We start from the raw sequence: 18834 nt of genomic DNA on the forward strand, positions 1-18834 counted from the left end.
GAGCCTTCCCAGCAAACATCCTTTGATTGGAGCAGGATTCAATAGCTTCCTGCTTCTTAGAGCCAAACACACCCGACTAAGTCCCTGGGGGGGTGGGGGTGGGAGGACCACATCCAGACCCTGGACCACCGAGGGTCCTTTACATCAACCCCCCACCCATAGCCTCGCCTGGGACCCGCCCCAGCCAGCACCCCCGCCATGGGAGGGGCCCTGGCTTCCTGGGGTGGGGGTGGGGGGCAACGAGGTGGTTCAGGGGCAAGGGCTGGGGTCAGTGGGTGAGGATCTTGGCTCTGCCACCCCCAGGCTGTGTGACCTGAGGCAAGCCGCAGCCCTCTCTGAGCCTTCACCTTACTGTGAAGGGGTCACAGGGCTGGTCCCGAATCCCTCTCTGGAGCACCCTTGGCCTAGATCAAGGCGGGCAGGGGGACCAGCGCTCTGGGGGGCTGGGCGTGGACATTTCACCTTGAACACAGAGGTCCTGTTTTCATGTGGCTTTCAGATCCTTTGATGTTTGTCTCAATATCAAGGCAGTTTCTATTTTTTAAAGATTTTTTCTGATATGGACTACTTTAAAGTCTTTATTGCATCTGTTACAATGTTGCTTCTGTAGTATGATTTGGTTTTTTGACCACAAGGCATGTGGGATCTTAGTTCCCTGGTCAGGGATCAAACCTGCACCCCCTGCATTGGAAGGCGAAGTCCTAACCATTGGACCACCAGGGAAGTCCCTTCAAAGCATTTTTTAAATTGCCTACTTCCCTCACCTGCCCAGACCCTGGACTGGAGGAAGAAGCACGTGTTTAATCTACGGTGTTGCCGACTCCGTGACAGTCACGGTAAAACCTGATGTGCAGGCAGAGGGTCCCTCCCAGGGACCTCCTTCCTAACCTTGGTGCAAGGGGGCTAACGGGGTGCCTCCCTGGCTAGAACCCCACTTTTCAGAGGGGAACCCAGAACCCAGCCCTTCCCGCTGACAGGCAGGGTCGCCACCCCACTGGCAGCTGAGGCCCTGACCGTCCTCTGAGGAGAAGCTCGGGGGTCCTGGGCCTCCAGCTGAATTGGACTCTGCCGTGTAATCCCAGCCATTGCCAGCTAAAAAGTGTCAGTCGCCCTCTGCCTCTACAAGGATTAAGTCACTAGCCACTGCAGGCACTGACCTTAACACACCCTGAAAGGAGTTCAAGGTGGAGATCGAGAACGAGGTACTCTGTGCTCTGGGAAAACCTGGAAGAACACGCCACCAGGTGGATATTTTCAGGAGATTTTATGAGCCTAATTCTTGCATCTTCTCGTATCTGGAAAAGCACTAACATCAGTAATGGAGCCATCTGCTCCTTGTGGTCAGCAGTAACCTTCACAAGATGAGCAGGAAGCTTCTCCTAAAATGTGTGCTTGACCGCACATAACTCCTTCACTAAAATCACATACATATATACTGACCCCCCCCCCACCTCTTTGGAGCAGTTTCTCAGAGCTATCTAAAATTCTGCCTCCCAGGCCATAGTCTCCATTTTGCCCCAAATAAAACTTAACTCCCTACTCTCATGTTACGCTTTTTTTTTTTTTTTTTTAAGTCAACACAATCTTTGAGGGCCCTGGTTTTCAGTGTTTGCGTGGAAGAGCCTGGAGGCCTCCCCAGGTCTGTCTCCTAAATCACCAGCCCACACCCCAGCCCCGGGCCACTTCGGGCAAGTCACTCTCCCTCTCTGAGGCACTGATTTCCTCATCTGAAAGCAGAGAGGAAAAGAGAAACATCCAACCTCAGAGTTGTGCACGAAAGCATCTAGCAAATACACACTCCTAAACAGGAATCTGCGTCGTCACCACCAGCCTCGGTCCCCCAGGACCCAGAAGGATGCTCACTCACCCTCCTCTGCTGCCCACGGGGCTGTCCCCCCTCCTCTGCTCCTGGCACCTGCACTGACTCCAAGCTCAAGGCATCAGGACGCTGGGCCACGTGCACAACCAACTCTTTAATCCTTCTGGAGGTGGGCTGAGAGCTCTGCAGAAACCCTCACCAGCCGCTACAATGCAGCCGGCTCTGGGGCGGCAGCCTGGACGACAGAGTGGAGAGCTAGGGTCAGGGCCGCAGGGCTGTCCTCAAGCGACCCCCATCACAGAGCGAGCGGTACTCACGAGGCGGCCGGGGAGGAGTCCGAGACGTTTACGCCCTCCGGCCTGTGAGTGACCTTCTCGGGACACCCGCCGGGCCAGGTGGGACCAGACCCAGGCAGACAGACCTCCTGGGGGAGGTGCTGGGCTCCCTGCTCCAGGTGGGCGGTGGTTTAGGACTCCCGCAGGGCTGGTGGCTGTGGGATCCAGGGACAAGTGTGCAAGAGAAGGCAGCAGGATCAGGCGTGTGCCCATTACCGGGGTGTCTGGAGGGAGGGTGGGAGACAGGAAGTGTGGGAGGCAGCGGCGTGGGTGAGCCTGGGGGGCTACCAGCCAACCAGCCTCAGCTCGATGGTCTCTCCATCCTTGGGTCTGTAGTCAGCAATACCTGCAGAAAGAGGTTGGGGGGTGGGGGTTAACAGGGCAGACCTCACCTTCTAGACCCCTGCCCTGTAAAATGGGCTCAGGGCTGGGTGGTGGGAAACCCAGGTTCTGTGCAGAGCCAGTCTGGAGACTCCGAACTCAGTGTGACCTCAGGGTCACTGAGACCCACAGGCTCACTTTGCAATGGGGTACCCCCCAGGGAGGTGGGAGGGCATGAGATGGCACCCTAATAACCATCATGAGGCCAAAGGAACCAGAGACCCTGACAACACTGATGGGCGGGGTCACCGTCTTCACGGTGCCCCCGAGGAGCCATCCAGAAGAGGGACCTGCTCCGGGAGGTCTGGGGAGAAGCAGGACCACGAGGGAAGTCAGCCTTCACTCACGAGGCACCATCCAGGCTCCAGCAGACTCCGGGGTTCAAGCCCCAGCTCTGTACTCATAGGGGTGTGGTTCTGGGCAGCTTATGTAACCTCTCCGAGCACTGGTGCTCCCATTTCTAAAACGAGGGTAGTCATGATACCAACAACCCGGCCTCCTTTTTCCCAGGGGAGCGGGCCTCCTGCTGGACCGGGGGGCCGGGTGGGGGAGGTAGAGGACACCACCGCCCACGTCTGCCTTGTGGCTGAGTCCATCAGGCTCTCCCCCTCGGCTACCTCCTCAATCCAGCCTTTATCGGTAATAGAGGCCAGATCCGGTCTCTCCATCTGTCGCCTCTTGGTTTTATTTCTCAATTTTTCCAGAAGCCAGGCAGGGAGAAAGATGGCTTTTTACTAGGCTCCCTCAGTCAGTCCCACCTTCTGTAAAGCACATGGCCTAATCCCCTGGCACATGGCAAGTGCCCCCTAGAAGTCCCAGATACCAGGAGCGGGGACAGATGATCCTTAAGAGTTTGTCCAGTGATAGGGCTGATGCTCAGGGATGCTATGATGGCGTGGGGCGTTAAAACTGGAGATGCGCTAAAGGCCCAGCGGGAGTTGATAAGCTGCGATCCACCCATCCCACTCCACACTGGGGCTGGGCCCTGACTGGCAAGCCAGGCTTTGCGACGGTCCCTTCTCTCTAGTCAGTGATGGGTGCAGAGGGGCATCTCCTGGCAACAGGGAAGGGTCTAGGAACGCGCCTGAATCCCAAGTCCACCTTCAGGATGCCAGGAGACGTGTGCTGGGCAATTCACAGACAAGTTTCCTGCCTCACAAAAGGGAGCAGCCCCGGGAAGACACAGAGCAGCTTCTCTGGAGGAGGAAGCCAGCAAAGAGAGGAGGAGGGTCGAGGGGAGGTGGGGCTGGGCCTGAAATCCTTACTCCCACTGGAATCTGGTCACAGGAGCCAAGAGATGAGCCAATGAAAGCTGCATCGTGGAAGCTAGTTCGTGTCACATTACTGTTCCTTGCAGCCCAAAGCACCCTGCTGGATGATATAGCCTATGTGGCTATTACAAAGAAAGGGGAAGATCTGCATATACCCGCATAGAAAGATGGCTACCATATGTTAAGGATGAAAAAGATAAACTGCAAAACCGTGTATCGAGTTGTGCCATTCAATACGCCAGCCAGTAGCCACATGTATCTACTGAGCACTGGAAAGGAACCAAAGAAAGATGCAAAATATGTCATCAATAATTTTGCGTTGATTACATCTTGGAATGATATTGGATGTACTGGATTAAATAAGATGTATTGTTAATGTTAGTTTGATCAACTACAGAATTCAGGATTACATGTGACGAGGCTCACGTTTTTTTTTTCTATGGGACAGCACTGCTATAGAGTATGGCTTCATTTTTACGAAAAAACATATGTACATATTTTTTAAAATTACCTGGAAGAAAATACACCAGAAGTTAAAAAAAAAAAAAAAAGTTAATCGCTGGGTAGTGGATTGTGGGCAATTTTAAATTTCTTCTTTTTTGCCTATCTGCTTTCCGAGAGTTGCCACAGTGACATACACAAAAGTTCTTAAGAATACAGTTAAATGTATTATATGCAAGCTTGAGTGTCAGCGGTGACCTGAGGCTGAGCGCCAGGAAGGTTCTGGGGGAAAGCTGGGGTGAGTTGACGAAGCCTGGGTTCTGGGACAGGGCTGGGCTGGGGAACGCGTGCGCAGGGGGCTGGCCACCAGACTCACCTTGCTGCAAGGGGGTGTCAGGATCTCGGAGGACCTGCCAGAACTCACGTTCCCCAGCCTTTCTCCCCAGCACGGAGGTCAGGAAGGGGCCAGACAGGGAGGCCTGTGTTCTAAACCTACCAAAGGGACAGACAAAGAGAAAGAAAAGGTGACTTTTGCTCCCGTCAACCCAAGGGCAGAAGCTGAACCACTCACAGAAAGCAAACCTTGCCCTCACTTTCAGGGCAGTACTGGCCAAGCCCTTCCTGGGCAGCCTCACCAGGCGCCCTTCCTCCACGCCTCCTCTCCAGCCCCCTAGACACCTCCCACTCTGGGGGCTGACCTTGCAGCGGGGTGAGAATCAGAAGCTGCCCACGCCCAGAGTGAGGCCAGCAGGAGGAAGAAGTAGAGCAGGTGAGACAGAGGCAGAGACACCGGTGGCGTTTTCGTGGCTCAGTTGTTGTTTAGTCGCTAAGTCGTGTCAGGCTCTTTGGGGATTCCATGGACTGTAACTCGCAAGGCTCCTCTGTCCATGGCATTTCCCAGGCAAAAGTACTAGAGTGGGTTGCCATTTCCTCCTCCAGGGGATCTTCCCGATCCAGAGATCGAACCCGAGTCTCCTGCATTGGCAGGCGGGTTTTTTTTTTTAACCACTGAGCCACCAGGGAAGCCCCCTCTGTGGCTCAGGGGCACCCCCATTCTCTCAGCTGGGCTGCTCAGTCTTCCCTCTGAGTCTACACACCCCATGCTGCCTGCTACTGGAAAGGCTTGGATTAGATTCCTGGCCTTTGCAACCAAGACACTCCACACCACCCCTTCCTGAGCATGGACACGGCTGCCAAAATGACTCTCTTCAAATGCTGTGGCTGTCCTCTCTCCTTATCAGTAGCACTGGCCTTGGAGATGGAGGGTTTTCATAGTTTTAAGAAACAGAAATGCCCTCAGGGTGACCTGGTCAAAGGGAAGGTTTTAGGGAGCAGCCCGTACCCAGGTCTCGGGGGCCACGTGGCTGCCCAGAGCGCTGCTGGCCTGCCTCGCTCCATTGCTCTCTCCCCTCTTTCTGTCTCTTCCTCGCCGCCTGTCTCTTCCTCTCTCTCCTTCCAGAGTCCGGCTTTCTCTGCCGTGCACTCATGTGCCTCGAACATGCCTCCCTTCTGGCCCCTGAACCCAGCTCAGGCACCCTCTCTACCACCAAGAGAATCATTTCTCAGATTGGTATCCCTCACGTTTTCTCAGAGGTCCTGCAGTTCTGAATAAAACTGTCCAAGTTGGGACTTCCCTGGTGGTCCGTGGCTGAGACTCTTCGCTTACACTGCAAGGGAGTGTGGGTTCGACTCTGCTATGGAAACTAAGATCCCACATGCTGTGGTGTGGCCAAAAAAAAAAAGTTCAATTTTTTTTTCCATTTTGATGACAATGTCCAAACACGACCTTGGTAATCCCAGGTGGCTCAGTGATAAGGAATTTGCCTGCCAATTGCAGGAGATGTAAGAGATGCGGCTTCGATCCCTGCATTAGGAAGATCCCCTGGAGAAGGAAATGGCAACCCACTCCAGTATTCTTGCCTGAGAAATCCCACGGACAGAGGAGCCTGGCGGGCTACCGTCCATGGGGTCGCCAAAGAGTCAGACACGCCTGAGTGACTGAGTATGCACGTCTGCTAGGTGATCCCAGAGCCTGCCAAGGGCACCCGGTGTGTGTGGGCCCCGCGACGCGGCCATCAGCGCACTGCAGGCCACGAGGTCCGCTGGGAGGCACTCATCCTCTGGGCCAGATCCCCGCCGGGGACCCCTCCCATCTTATTCAGGTGTGGACACGGCGGGGCCCAGAGCAGCGCTCTGGAAACACTCATCTCAGATCCATCCCATCTCAGGGTGAGAAGCAAGAGGAAGGCCATTGTCCCACCACACTCTGCAGAAGGCTTGGCCAGGTGACTCCTTCATCACAGGGATCGGACCAGGATCGTTTGATACTAAAAAGTCTCATCCTTCTGAAAGCTAGCCTGTGTTGAGCACTTACTAAGTGCGTGACCCTGTGCACAAAAAGCATGTGTTAATACCATGTCTTGTCTGTGCCCTCATGCCCTAGCTCCCGAACGGGCCCTGGCGGGTGGGAGGTGAGGGGCACCATGCCGTCCTCATGAGCTGCAGGGAAGGCATCTGGCCTGGTCCCCAGCTGGAGAGCTGGGATTCCAGGGTCTGCCTTGGGAGCCTGCTCTCCCAACCCTGACGCCTGTTTCCACCACAGCATGGGGGCGCCGGGGGCGCAGCAGGTGGGAGAAAGCCTGGGCCTCTCCCGAGGGAGCCCTGTCTCCATCCCCTGCCTCACTGAGTCCTGTTTCGGGGGATGCCAGGTCGGGTCAGGCAAGGGCCGGGAGGTGGGGAGGTCTCACCTGAATCTTCCATGCTCCTGGGCGTTCTTCAGGATGTCTTCCAGGGAGGAGCCGGCAGGGACAGAGACAGAGTGTCTGTATGAAGGGGAGATGCCGGAGACCTTCAGCAAGACGTCAATGAACTTCGGGACTTTGGCCTGTGGCGGGGTCTCCAGAGCCGGTTCCAACAGGGCTGAGCCAGGGAGAGGGGAAGGGGCAGCCACTTTGAGGGTAGGGGGCCAGGCCTTAGTCCTCCTTTCTTTCCAGGAAGACACTGCAGCCCACTGGGACCTCCTCCTTCCCCTGGGTCCCCTCCCCGTCAATACCACCACCAATACCATCCAGCTGCTTTCCCAGCCTCCCCAGCCCCTCAGCTCCCACATCCCCCACCACCCAAGCTCAGGCCCCTCACTGGTTTCTCTGCTCCAGTGTCCCCCTCCCACCTACCTGCCCCCCTAGCAGCCCCGGGGGTTGTTAACTAGAACATACATCTGTTCATGTCATCCTCCGTTACTTCTGAGGGATCCCCTCCTTTTCATCCTCCTGCCTTCCTGCCACTCCAGCTCATCCTCCCAGACCCCACGCTGCAGTGAGACCCTCCCCTCAATTCCAGACTGTACGCCTCTGAGCCTTTGCCCTTGATGCCCCCTCCCCACTCTGCCTTCCGCCTCTCTTCTCCACTGGCAAATCCCACCCACCAACCCTAGTTCCTCGCTCAGATGAAGCCCTGATTCAGACAGCTAACTTCATAATTCAGGGAGTCATTATGAGGTATGGGAGCTAATCAAAATGTTAGCTGGGGAGCTAATGTCTCTCCCCATCCATCCATCCACCCATCTATTCATCCATCTATCCATCTATTCATCCATCCATCCATCCATCCATCTATTCATCCACCCATCCATCCATTCACCCATCCATCCATCCATCCATCTATTCATCCACCCATCTATCCATCTATTCATCCATCCATCCATCCATCCATCTATTCATCCACCCATCCATCCATTCACCCATCCATCCATCCATCCATCTATTCATCCACCCATCCATCCATCTATTCATCCATCCATCCATCCATCTATTCATCCATCCATCCATTCACCCATCCATCCATCCATCCATTCACCCATCCATCCATCCATCCATCTATTCATCCATCCATCTATTAATCCATCCATCCATTCACCCATCCATCCATCCATCCATCTATGCACCCACCCATCCATCCATCCATCCATCCCTCCATCCATCTATTCACCCATCTATCCATCTATGCACCCATCCATCCATTCATCTATTCATCCATCCATCTATTCATCCATCCATCCATTCACCCATCTATCCATCCATCCATCCATCTATTCACCCATCCATCCACCCATCCATCCATCCATCCATCCATCTATTCACCCATCCATCCACCCATCCATGCACCCACCCATCCATCCATCCATCTATTCATCCATCCATCCATCCATCCATTCATTCATTCAAACATTTCTGTACTGGGCACCACACAAGGGGCTGAAGAGTCACAGCAGGCCCAGAGCTCACCGTTTGGGGTCTCCCTCCCCATACTGAGCGTCTAGAACCTGTGAAGGCATCTTAGCTGCAGGTGTGTCCCACGCACACCTGCAAACCCCTGCTGATTCAGCAAATCAAGATAGAGCAAGATCCCCCCCACCCCCACTGGGACAGGGCGACTTCAATGCAGATTGAAAAGAGTGGGGCTTTTGTGAAAAGCCAGCTACCTCTTGGAGCCTGGCAGTCTGGGGAGATGAGATCCACATAGCTCTTCTGGTTCAGGACAGGCAGCAGCTGAGAGATCATGAGAGGGTTCTGGAAGGTCTTGTGCTGTAGGCTGGCCTGCAGAGCAGCCTTGGCTTTAAGGCAGGCCGTGCCCAGCTCCACCGAGGGCCTGAGGGAGCCCATCAGCAACTGGGGACAGAATGGGGAAGAGAAGGAGGAGGGAGGTCAGAGGGGCCGGGTCTTCCAGCCCCTGGCTGGTCCACTTCCCTCCAGCCACTAGGGTAGAGCATGGCCCCGGAGTCTCTTCCCCACCTGCAAAGCTAGAGGGGTGCTGTAGACATTCCCAAGTAGCCCTCTGGGGTCTGGGCCTTCAGGATCTTCTCTTGCACTCTCTTGAGGGCCAGGTTGATCCGGTTTCTCTGCTTGGGGTTGAGGTTGGACAGCTCCAGACAGGAGAAGGCCATGCCTGCCATGGCCATGGTGTCTGCAGGGGCCAAAGTGATGTCTTTGCTTTTTCATACACTGCCTAGGTTTGTCATAGCTTTTCTTCCAAGGAGCAAGCATCTTTTAATTTCGTGGTTGGGGAAACGAAGTTTCCAAAAGCTGTGTGGTATGGCCCCCCCCACCCCCAAAAAACAAAAAACCACAAATGAACAAACAAAAAAACTCCCCTGGTAATTCTAAAGTGCAGGCAGGTTTGCAAGCGAGTGGTGTAGGATAAGGTCCTCTTGACCCTCCCTGCCCCAGTCTCTCTCACTGACCTCTATCCAGTGACTGACCATCCCAGTTTGCCATCCTGGGAACTGGGCAGACTGGGCTGAGTTGTTCCCCCTAGCTGGTGGAAACTTTAAAATGCTGCTCTGACCCTATTGCTCCCCTTCCTCCAGCCCTCCCGGGGCTGCCCATTACCCCGAGGTCCTTCCCTGGGCTGACCCTGCTTAACTCTGTCCCCTGTTAGTGGGAGATGCACCAGGGCAAGAGAGGGCCCTGAAGACCCACGTCACACAGGAAGGAAGCAGATCTGGAATCCAGGTCTCAGGCCTCCTGGTTCATTTTTGGTTGTTTTGTCCCTTCCCAGATTATTCGATGAGAACATCATAGCTGTGTGTCTAGCACTTTCTCCATGCTGGGCGCCATGCTATATCCTTTACTTATTAGACATCTCCTTGCATGAGGCAGGGTGCTCAGGGCCGGTGCATTGGGACAACCCTGAGGGATGGATTGGGGAGGGACGTGGGAAGGGGATTCAGGATGGGGACACATGTACACCCATGGCTGATTCATGTCAATGTATGACAAAACCCACTACAATATTGTAAGTAGTCTCCAATTAAAATTAATTAATTAAAAAAAAACCAGACATCTCTTACTGAGATGCTGCTGCGGGGGTTATTTTACCAGAGAAGCTGAGCTAGAAAGGCCAGCTGAGCTGCCCGGGGTGCCCTGCAGTAAGAGTGTGGTGGAGGATGGGGGGAGGAGAGTTGACTCACAGACCCTGCACCACAGTGAGCCCTCATTCCGCCTCCTAATGGACCCGAGAGGAGGGGTCCCAAGGAAAGGTGAGCCTGGGGCCAGGGGCTGCAGGGGCGCCAGCCTGGCCTTCAGGGTGCAGCCCACTCACCCACAGAGACGTGGTCCTGCAGGAGATGCGGCTTGTGTTCCACGGCGTACAGGAGCTTGCCCACCACACTGTCGTGGACTCGCTTCTGGTGGACACACAGGGCCAGGATGCCCAGGCTGTACTGGTAGTAGCTGGTGCGGGGGTGACCCTGGTGGTTGTGCCCTGGGAGCAAAAAAACCACGGGGTGGGAGCGTCACGCTTGCCCCTCCCAGCAACCAGCCGCCTGCCAGCACCCTGACACCCTCCTTTGGGTGGTGAAAGTGAAAGTCGCTCAGTCGTGTCCAACTCTTTGCAACCCCATAGACTATACCCTCCATGGAATTCTCCAGGCCAGAATACTGGAGTGGGCAGGCTTTCCCTTTTCCAGGGATCTTCCCAACCCAGGGATCGAACCGGGGTCTCCTGCATTGCGAGCGGATTCTTTATCAACTGAGCTATCAGGGACCCTTCTTTTCTTCACCCGCTTGACTCATACTTGCTGAGACACCACTGAGTGTCAGGCACTGTGCCCGGAGGTGTGAACGGTGATGACAGGCCAAGCACAGCGCAGCCAGTGCTAGCTGAGGACTTGCTCAAACCCAGCCCAGGCAGCGACATGTCAGTATGCGGCTGGCTGTTCTCGTTTTCCGAACAAAAGTTTGCCTTCTCCCTGGGCCCCCAGAAGCAGGGGAATAACAAGTCTAGGTGAGATCAATTGCTGCTTCTTTAGGGAAAAAATCAGCCTGTGTTGTTTATCAAGCCACTTTAACTTTTTAGGTGTCCAAGTAGAAATCTGGTGTGGCAGTTTTTCCTAGAAGCCATAGGAGAGAAGATTTCCCTGGGGGTTGTGGTGGTTTCTATAAAGAAAGCTGAGCACCGAAGAACTGATGCTTTTGAACTGTGATGTTGGAGAAGACCCTTGGACTGCAAGGAGATCCAACCAGTCCATCCTAAAGGAGATCAGTCCTGAATATTCATTGGAAGGACTGATGCTGAAGCTGAAACTCCAACACTTTGGCCATCTGATGCGAAGGACTGACTCATTTGAAAAAACCCTGATGCTGGGAAAGATTGAAGGAGGGAGGAGAAGGGAAAGACAGAGAATGAGATGATTAGATGGCATCACCGACCCAATGGACATGAGTTTGACTAAACTCCAGGAGTTGTTGATGGACAGGGAAGCCTGGCGTGCTGCAGTCCATTGGGTCACAAAGAGTGGGACACGACTGAGCAACTGAACTGAACTGCAGTGGGGTGGGGTCTGCCTGGGGAGGGAGGAAATGCTGAGTGCTGCCCTCTGCTGGTGGGGTGTGGGCACAACCTCGCCTCTGCCTCAGGGATATGCAATTGCTCTCCCACCTGAATTCTCCCTGTGAATTCTGAGCTGCTGAGAGGGCCGGCTGCCATGCTCATGAGACCATGATTATAACTGAATCGTGTACTGAGGTCCAAGGGGCTGAATAACAGAGGTCTCTGAATAGCTGGGGAGCTGGGGCAGGATTCTCTCTGAGGCAGTGACCCAGGGGAGGGAGGGAGGGAGGCAGAGGCCCACAGGAGTGAGCTAGAAGCGGAAGGAAACCTTCCAGATAGGGGGTTCCCTGGATCTGTCAAGACCCTGGTTTGCAAGGTGAGCTGAGAGATATGGCCGGGGTGACCAGAGCCCACAGAGGGGTGGATGAGTGGCTGGGCAGGGTCTGCAGAGGAGAAATAGGCAGACAGACTGAGCTTGAGGGCTGTGAGCACAGCAGCGAGCAGCTCCTGCAGGGTTTACGCAGCACTAACAGGATCAAATGTATATTTATTTTATTAAAAAAAAATTTTTTTTGGCCGCACCTCGTGGTATGTGAGAACATAGTTCCTCAGTTCAGTTCAATTCAGTCGCTCAGCTGTGTCTGACTCTTTGCTACCCCATGAATCGCAGCACGCCAGGCCTCCCTGTCCATCACCAACTCCCGCAGTTTACCCAAACTCATGTCCATTGAGTTGGTGATGCCATCCAGCCATCTCATCCTCCTCCTGCCCCCAATCCCTCCCAGCATCAGGGTCTTTTCCAATGAGTCAACTCTTCACATGAGGTGGCCAAAGTATTGAAGTTTCAGCTTCAGCATCAGTCCTTCCAATGAACACCCAGGACTGATCTCCTTTAGGATGGGCTGGTTGGATCTCCTTGCAGTCCATGGGACTCTCAAGTCTTCTCCAACACCACAGTTCAAAAGCATCAATTCTTTGGCACTCAGCCTTCTTCACAGTCCAACTCTCACATCCATACATGACTACTAGAAAAACCATAGCCTTGACTAGATGGACCTTTGTTGACAAAGTAATGTCTCTGCATTTTAATATGCTGGCTAGGTTGGTCATAACTTTCCTTCCAAGGAGTAAGCGTCTTTTAATTTCATGGCTGCAGTCACCGTCTGCAGTGAGTACACGCCTCCTCTATTGGAAAGTGGAGTTTTAACCGCTGGGCTGCTGGGGCAGTTCCTAGGTTTATACTCTAAGTGCTCACTCTGTGTGGGCCGGGTTGAGTCAGGAGGCAGGAGAGGAAGCAGAGGGAGGCTAAGGAGTAAGGAGGCTGGGCAGTTGTCCAGAGGAGGATAATCAGACCAAGCTTGGTGGCTGAGCAGCAGGACTTGCCAACAGAATGCATGCAGGATGCAGGAAAGGCTTGATTAAGGATTCCCCCTGGAGCAGGCCCAAGCCTCGATAAATATCAAGACAGGCAGAGCGGAGGGCAGGAAAGAGGCTTGAGGAGAAAACCCAAAGCTCTGATGTGCACGTTCCATGATGCTGTCCGATGCGCCCTCCCTGCCCCTGGCAGCCCGCGCCTCCTCACCGATGGCCCTCTTCTCGTCCTCCAGGAACCGCTTCAGCTGGGAGACCAGCCTGTCCCCCTTGCGGCCTCCGATGAACTCGCAGTTGGCCCGGAGAGCCAGCAGGTAGAGGGCCAGCTGGCCCATAGAGGGCTTGGCCTCGGAGTCATTGTCATCCTTGTTGGAGGCAGGCCTAGGACCAAGCCAGGGAACAACACTTTTGTGAGAAAGGGCCTTCCCGGTGAGCCTGCCTTGGGGCACTCTCCCTGCCAATATGACAAACTGGAAAAAAAAAATCCTAGTGGTTGGAAAGTTTCTGAGACCTGCCAGAAGCAGATGTAGTCAGCGATGTAAGTTGTGAGGTGTACATCACACATATTTCATAAAAATGACAAGTTGAACTCAAGGGCAAACTCTGAGATCTCTTGAGTCCAAGTGACCTGTCTGCCCCCCCCCCCCCACTGTGGCCACGCTTCCCCTGCAGCCTCCCTTTCTTCCTCTCCTCGCCCTGCGTCCACTTCCCAAGCAGGAGACGCTCTCTGACGGTCCTGACCCTTCACCCCTCATTCAAACTCCCAAGCTGGACCTCAGGACAAGCCCCTCCCCCCTTAATAGCCCCTGGAAAGGGAGCGCAGATAGTCCGATGCTGCCGCTGGGCTCAGTGTGAAAGAGTGCGGCCATGGATTAGTGATGTCTGCCTCAGTCGGGCAGAGGGCGGTACAAAGGCCGCACAAGGGCCCTGGATTGGGATCTCCAATCCGGTCAGATCAACCCCACTCCACAGATGGAGAGAGGCCCAGAGGAGGTGAAACTTGCTCTAAGGTCTCCCAACAAAGCAGAGGCAGGCCCAGACCGGAGCGCGGGTCTCCTGCCTCCTAGGATGAGGGGCCGCCCCGGAGAAAGGAGGAGAGAGCATGGCCGGACCTCAGGAGGCTCTGCTGGTAGCTGAGCTTGAGGCTGTGCAGGTAGTGGGCCTCCTTGGCCCCAGCCTGCAGGCTCGAGAGGCGCAGGCCCACGTAGATACTGGGGTTCAGCTGCTCCGGGGAGAGCCGGTCCATCCAGGGCAAGAGGCGCTGGCCCAGCCTCTCCACCAGCGTGCTGTCCACCTCGGTTATCTCTTAGGAAAGAGAAGAGGCCAAGTGAGGGGGCAGGGCGAGGCCACAGCAGCACCTTATCAAGGTATTTTCCAGGGAATAAACATCCCCACCTTTATGGCCACCGGCCACACACCTGACTGGTATGGGGGAGTCTGGTTGTAACAAGAGGCAGCCAGTATCCCGAAAGAGTGGCTGGAGTGGGCCAGGAAAGAGGTGGTGGGCCCAGGGCAGAAGCGGGTACCAGACAGCCACTCTGCCCATCAGAGACTGGCCAAGCGACGGGTGGTTCCCCAGGCACCGCGCCCCACCCGCCTTGGTCCTCGCGCCAGCCCTGCCTGCGATGTAGGTGCTGGGAGCAAAGAGAAAACAGAAGTTCAAAGCTGTGGGCGTGTCCCACCCATTTACAGAAACTTCGGCCCACGTGGGAACAGGTTACAGATCCAGTTTTCAAAACATAAATAGACTCACAGACGTAGAAAACAAAACGAAAGTTACCGTGGGGAAAAGGGGAGAGAGGGATAAACTGGAAGATTGGGACTGACATGCACACACTGAAAACGTTAGTCACTCAGTCGTGTCCACCTCTTTGCAACCCCATGGACTGTAGCCCGCCAGGCTCCTCTGTCCCTGGGATCCTCCAGGCAAGAATACTGGAGCGGGTTGCCATTCCCTTCTCTAGGGGATGTTCCTGACCCAGGGATCTCACCCAAGTCTCGTGCATTGCAGGCAGATTCTTTACCATCTGAGCCACCAGGGAAGCCCATGTACATACTACTCTGTCTATATATATATAAAACAGATAACTAAGTAAGGACTTACTGTATAGCACAGGGAACTTTACTCAATAGTCTGTAATGATCTATATGGGAAAAAAAAAATCTTAAAAAAAAAGTGGACATAGGTATACACATAACTCATTAACTTCTCTGTACAGCAGAAATTAACACAACATTGTACATCAACTCTATTCCGATTACAAAAAAAAAAAAACAACACTGCAGGCTGCCCGCTGGCTCACTGGGGTGGTCTGGTGAACTTCCTCGGGGGCAGGTCTCAGAATAATGCTTTTCCTGCCAACTGAGTTTAGGTGAGAAGGACCTGAGATCGGGAGCTAAACTGCTGGAAAGCCATCGTCATTGTCTGCAGCCATTTATCTGTGTGCTTCGGGATTCACCCACGAGGGAAGCAGAAGCCTCAGGGGTATTTCCCAGTCCAGCAGACAGGAGCCGGCCTCCCTCGGGGACAGGACCTGGGCTGAGCAGGTGGCCTTGGACTTTTGCCGGCTACTTCCTCCTAATTGGTTAATGGTGGCTCAGATGGCAAAGCATCTGCCTGCAATGCAGGAGACCCGGGTTCCATCCCTGGGTCAGGAAGATCCCCTGGAGGAAGGGAATGGCAACCCACTCCAGTATTCTTGCTTGGAGGATCCCATGGACAGAGGAGCCTGGCGGGCTACAGTCCATGGTTTCCAAAAGACACGACTGAGCGACTGCGATTTCACTTTCTTTCCTCCTAATTGCAGTGGGGATTCCAGCTGCTGGGCAGCTACCCCCCACCCGCCCCCACCCCCAAGAATGCAGCAAAGGAACTTGAGGGGAGGGTACTTCTCTTTTCCTTGCTCTTTCTCTGTGGCTTTCTGTGTGTCCACCGCCATTTCTAGAGGAATTTCTCTCTCTTTCTCTCTGGATCTATCTCGTTCTCTTCATTTTTCAGCCAGTCTGTCTGCCTATCGGTCCTTCCACAGTTCTCTTTTCCTCTCCCTCTTCTTCAAACCGGAGAGGGAGCCCCTGCCCCAAGCCAGGGCTCCAACCTCCAGCGGGTGAGTCAGCTCTGGGATTAGAGAGACAGGAAGAGAAGCTGGTGCTCTAAAGAGAGGCAGGTAAACCCGATTCAGTCTCAGCAGGAAGGAGCCGGGCAGATTCCCCCGAGGCAATAAAAGTGAGCCTGGGTGAGCGCGCTGCCCTCTGGGCCTGGGGTTCACAGGGCCGCCCAGCTCTGCCAGCTGAGGACTGGCTCTGACAATGGGAATTCCATGCAGGAGCTGGTGCTGGCATCCCTGTCACATTCACTACCACACGGGGCTTGAAGCTGGCAGAGCAGAAATGCTTGCGTCACACCAGGAAGAAGGCCGGGGAGCATTCTCAACCCCTTTTACGAGTGAGGGAATGAGACTGGGGGCGACTAAATGGCCTGGCAGCAGTGGGCTGTACCCCCAAACCCAGCCCAGCACTCTAAAGGGGTCAAGCCTATGGATGAATTGTTGAAAGGCTCATACCCAACAGAGGGTCCTGGGTCACCCCTGGGGACTGTCTGGACAGGAACCAAGAGCCAAGGGCTTGAGAGGTCAGAGACTCCTGGTGCCAGGGGAAGACCCTGACCTGGAGTTCTCAGAACCAAGTTCCAGCCAAGTCCTGGAAAGCCAAGGTGCCTTGGGCAGGCAGGTCACCTGGTCCCTATGACCCTTGACCGCTTCATCTGTCACCTGGACACAAGTGAGCCTGCCTGTCGGTTTCTCCATGAGTCACAAGAGATCCTGCTGCTGGGTGCCTCCCTTCCTGCCTCTGTTTCCTGCGGGTCTCCAGGGCGTCAGCAGCCCTGAGCCTGTGTGCTCTGACACCCAGACAGGCCCTGAGAGGCCCCCGGTGGAGCAGGCAGGCCCCTGGATGTGGAGTGCAAAGCTAATGCCTCGGCGTCCTCACACCCCGGGTCTCCACCTGCTCACTTTCCCTCTGTCTGGGGTGGCCCCCCCTGCCCCCCACACTCCTCTCCTCGCCGCCACCAGCGCCTTTTCCTCCTTTGGGTCTCAGTTCCTGCATCGCCTCCTGGTCCTCGGAAATCCCACCCTTTCTCCCTGAATTGGCGGCACCCAGCTCTCTCCCTGCAGGCCGGGGGCTTCCTTTGGCCACAGCCCCCAAGCCCAGCACTGACTCGCGTCTTGACCACTGTCCCTTTCACTAGAACGGAAGCTCTATCTAGCTGGGGCAGGGCTGGGACCCCTTTCTTGCTCCCTGTTTTTTCTCCAAAGCCTAGTCCCACACTTGGCATAGCGAAGGCTCGGTCAACATTTACTGAATGAATAATCAACAAATGACTGATGTCATGGAAGCGATCTTGTCTGGTAGCAAGTCAGACGTAGAGTTCATCTCAACACAGCGCGCTAAACGCGTTGAGGTTCAGGGAAGTCCAAACTGCCATGGGAGCCCGGAGGGGCGGCTAAGTCACCCCCCAAACACACATCTGAGCCTTGGTTTCTCCCCTTGTATAATGAGGGGCTGGGACAAGATGGTCCTCTCTCCAGGTTAGATCCAGTTACTCACCGCAGATGTTGGCTAGCGCTCCCAGGCCCCCCAGCAGGAAGAGGAGGGCCCCGAGGTGCCCCATGGCAGGAGCAGGGGGTGGACAGCAGGCAGGGAGCGGGACAGGCTCCTAGGGCTGGCCGGGTAGAGAGAGGCTCTCCTGACCACAATGGTCACTGCTCCGAAAGAGGCAGCTTCCTGTCACTGATTAATCCCTCCACGCCCGGCAGCACACTGCTACGTCAGCAGAGGGAAAAGGGAAAAGGTCTGTAGCTGAGGGGAAAGGGAGGCCAAAGAACAGGGGAAGGAAGGGCAGAGCAGCACGGGCCTTCCTGGAGGCGGGGGCAGGGGCGAGTGCGGCCAGCCACACTTTCCCCGCCCCCCGAAGAGCCCTGGATGGGGGTGCAGAACGTCTGACTGCTGAGTCTGTTCAGCCACGCCTGTCTGTATGCCCTCGGTAGACACGGTAGGCTAGGGTGCCTACCTGCTACCCCTCCCAGAAGGAGCCCCTGAAACTGCCCACCCCGGCCTGGGACAGGAGAACGGGACTGGGAGCTGGGACAGTCACGTGAGCAGTCAGCTGTTCTCTGCCCGCCTGCTCAGAGTGGGCGCGGCCGCGGGACCCGGACCAGACCGCCCAGTTTTCTCAACCAACCGGAAAGTTGGGCGCCTCCTGGGAGACAAAACAAAGCAATTTAGGGAGCGAGATTTAATCGTTAGACACACGAAGCCACGGTTAGCAGGGCCACTTGCAAGGACTAGGAAAGTCACCTAGAAATAGTCTCTGCGAGAAGAGAGAACAAAGGCTTCCCCGTCCACCAAGCCCCACAGAAGAATCTGTGTCCAAGAGTTAGCTCTGGAGGTGCTGTGTTACCTTGGCCTCTCTGAGTCTGAAATGGTTTCTCTTGTGTGAGTCAAAAGGGTTGGAGGAGACCATTCTAATTAAGCTCCCTTCCAGCTCAACCTTAGACCTTAAAACATCTTTAATCACTTGCAAATACAATTTTTTTCTGCAATCATTTTATGGGTAATTGCCATGGTTCATTTTTTCAAGATAATCTGGTTTTGTGCCTGACTTCTCACAAGCCAATAAATACAGACATAAATAAATACAGATATGTGCATCTGTTCACGGAAGTACTTTGCAAATACAGAATTAGACTGTCTGGTGCAAGGAGGCTGGGTGTTGCCCATCAGGGTGAAGCTCTCCTGCAGCCCCTCGGGTTCAGACTTCCAGGGGGACCTTGGAACTCTGGGGGCAACAGAGCGGTCATGGTCTGGGACAGGGCTGCCCGGCTCCCCAACC

The 18834-nt window shown here is 54.9% G+C and overlaps 1 protein-coding gene across 1 annotated transcript; it reads right to left on the bottom strand.

Moving 5' to 3' along the window:
• Positions 1 to 1954: 1954 nt before the first annotated feature.
• On the bottom strand, positions 1955 to 18080 carry TCN2 (transcobalamin 2). Its single transcript, XM_005911482.3, is given in 10 exon segments — positions 1955 to 2500; positions 4624 to 4739; positions 6995 to 7166; positions 8728 to 8914; positions 9038 to 9072; positions 9075 to 9209; positions 10347 to 10508; positions 13159 to 13328; positions 14060 to 14252; positions 17550 to 18080. Coding segments are annotated over 10 exon segments (1296 nt in total). The 5' UTR covers positions 17614 to 18080; the 3' UTR covers positions 1955 to 2438.
• Positions 18081 to 18834: the final 754 nt, after the last annotated feature.

The sequence above is a fragment of the Bos mutus genome, chromosome 17 (genome assembly GCF_027580195.1).
Source record: "Bos mutus isolate GX-2022 chromosome 17, NWIPB_WYAK_1.1, whole genome shotgun sequence".
NCBI classification, from domain to species: Eukaryota; Metazoa; Chordata; class Mammalia; order Artiodactyla; family Bovidae; genus Bos; species Bos mutus.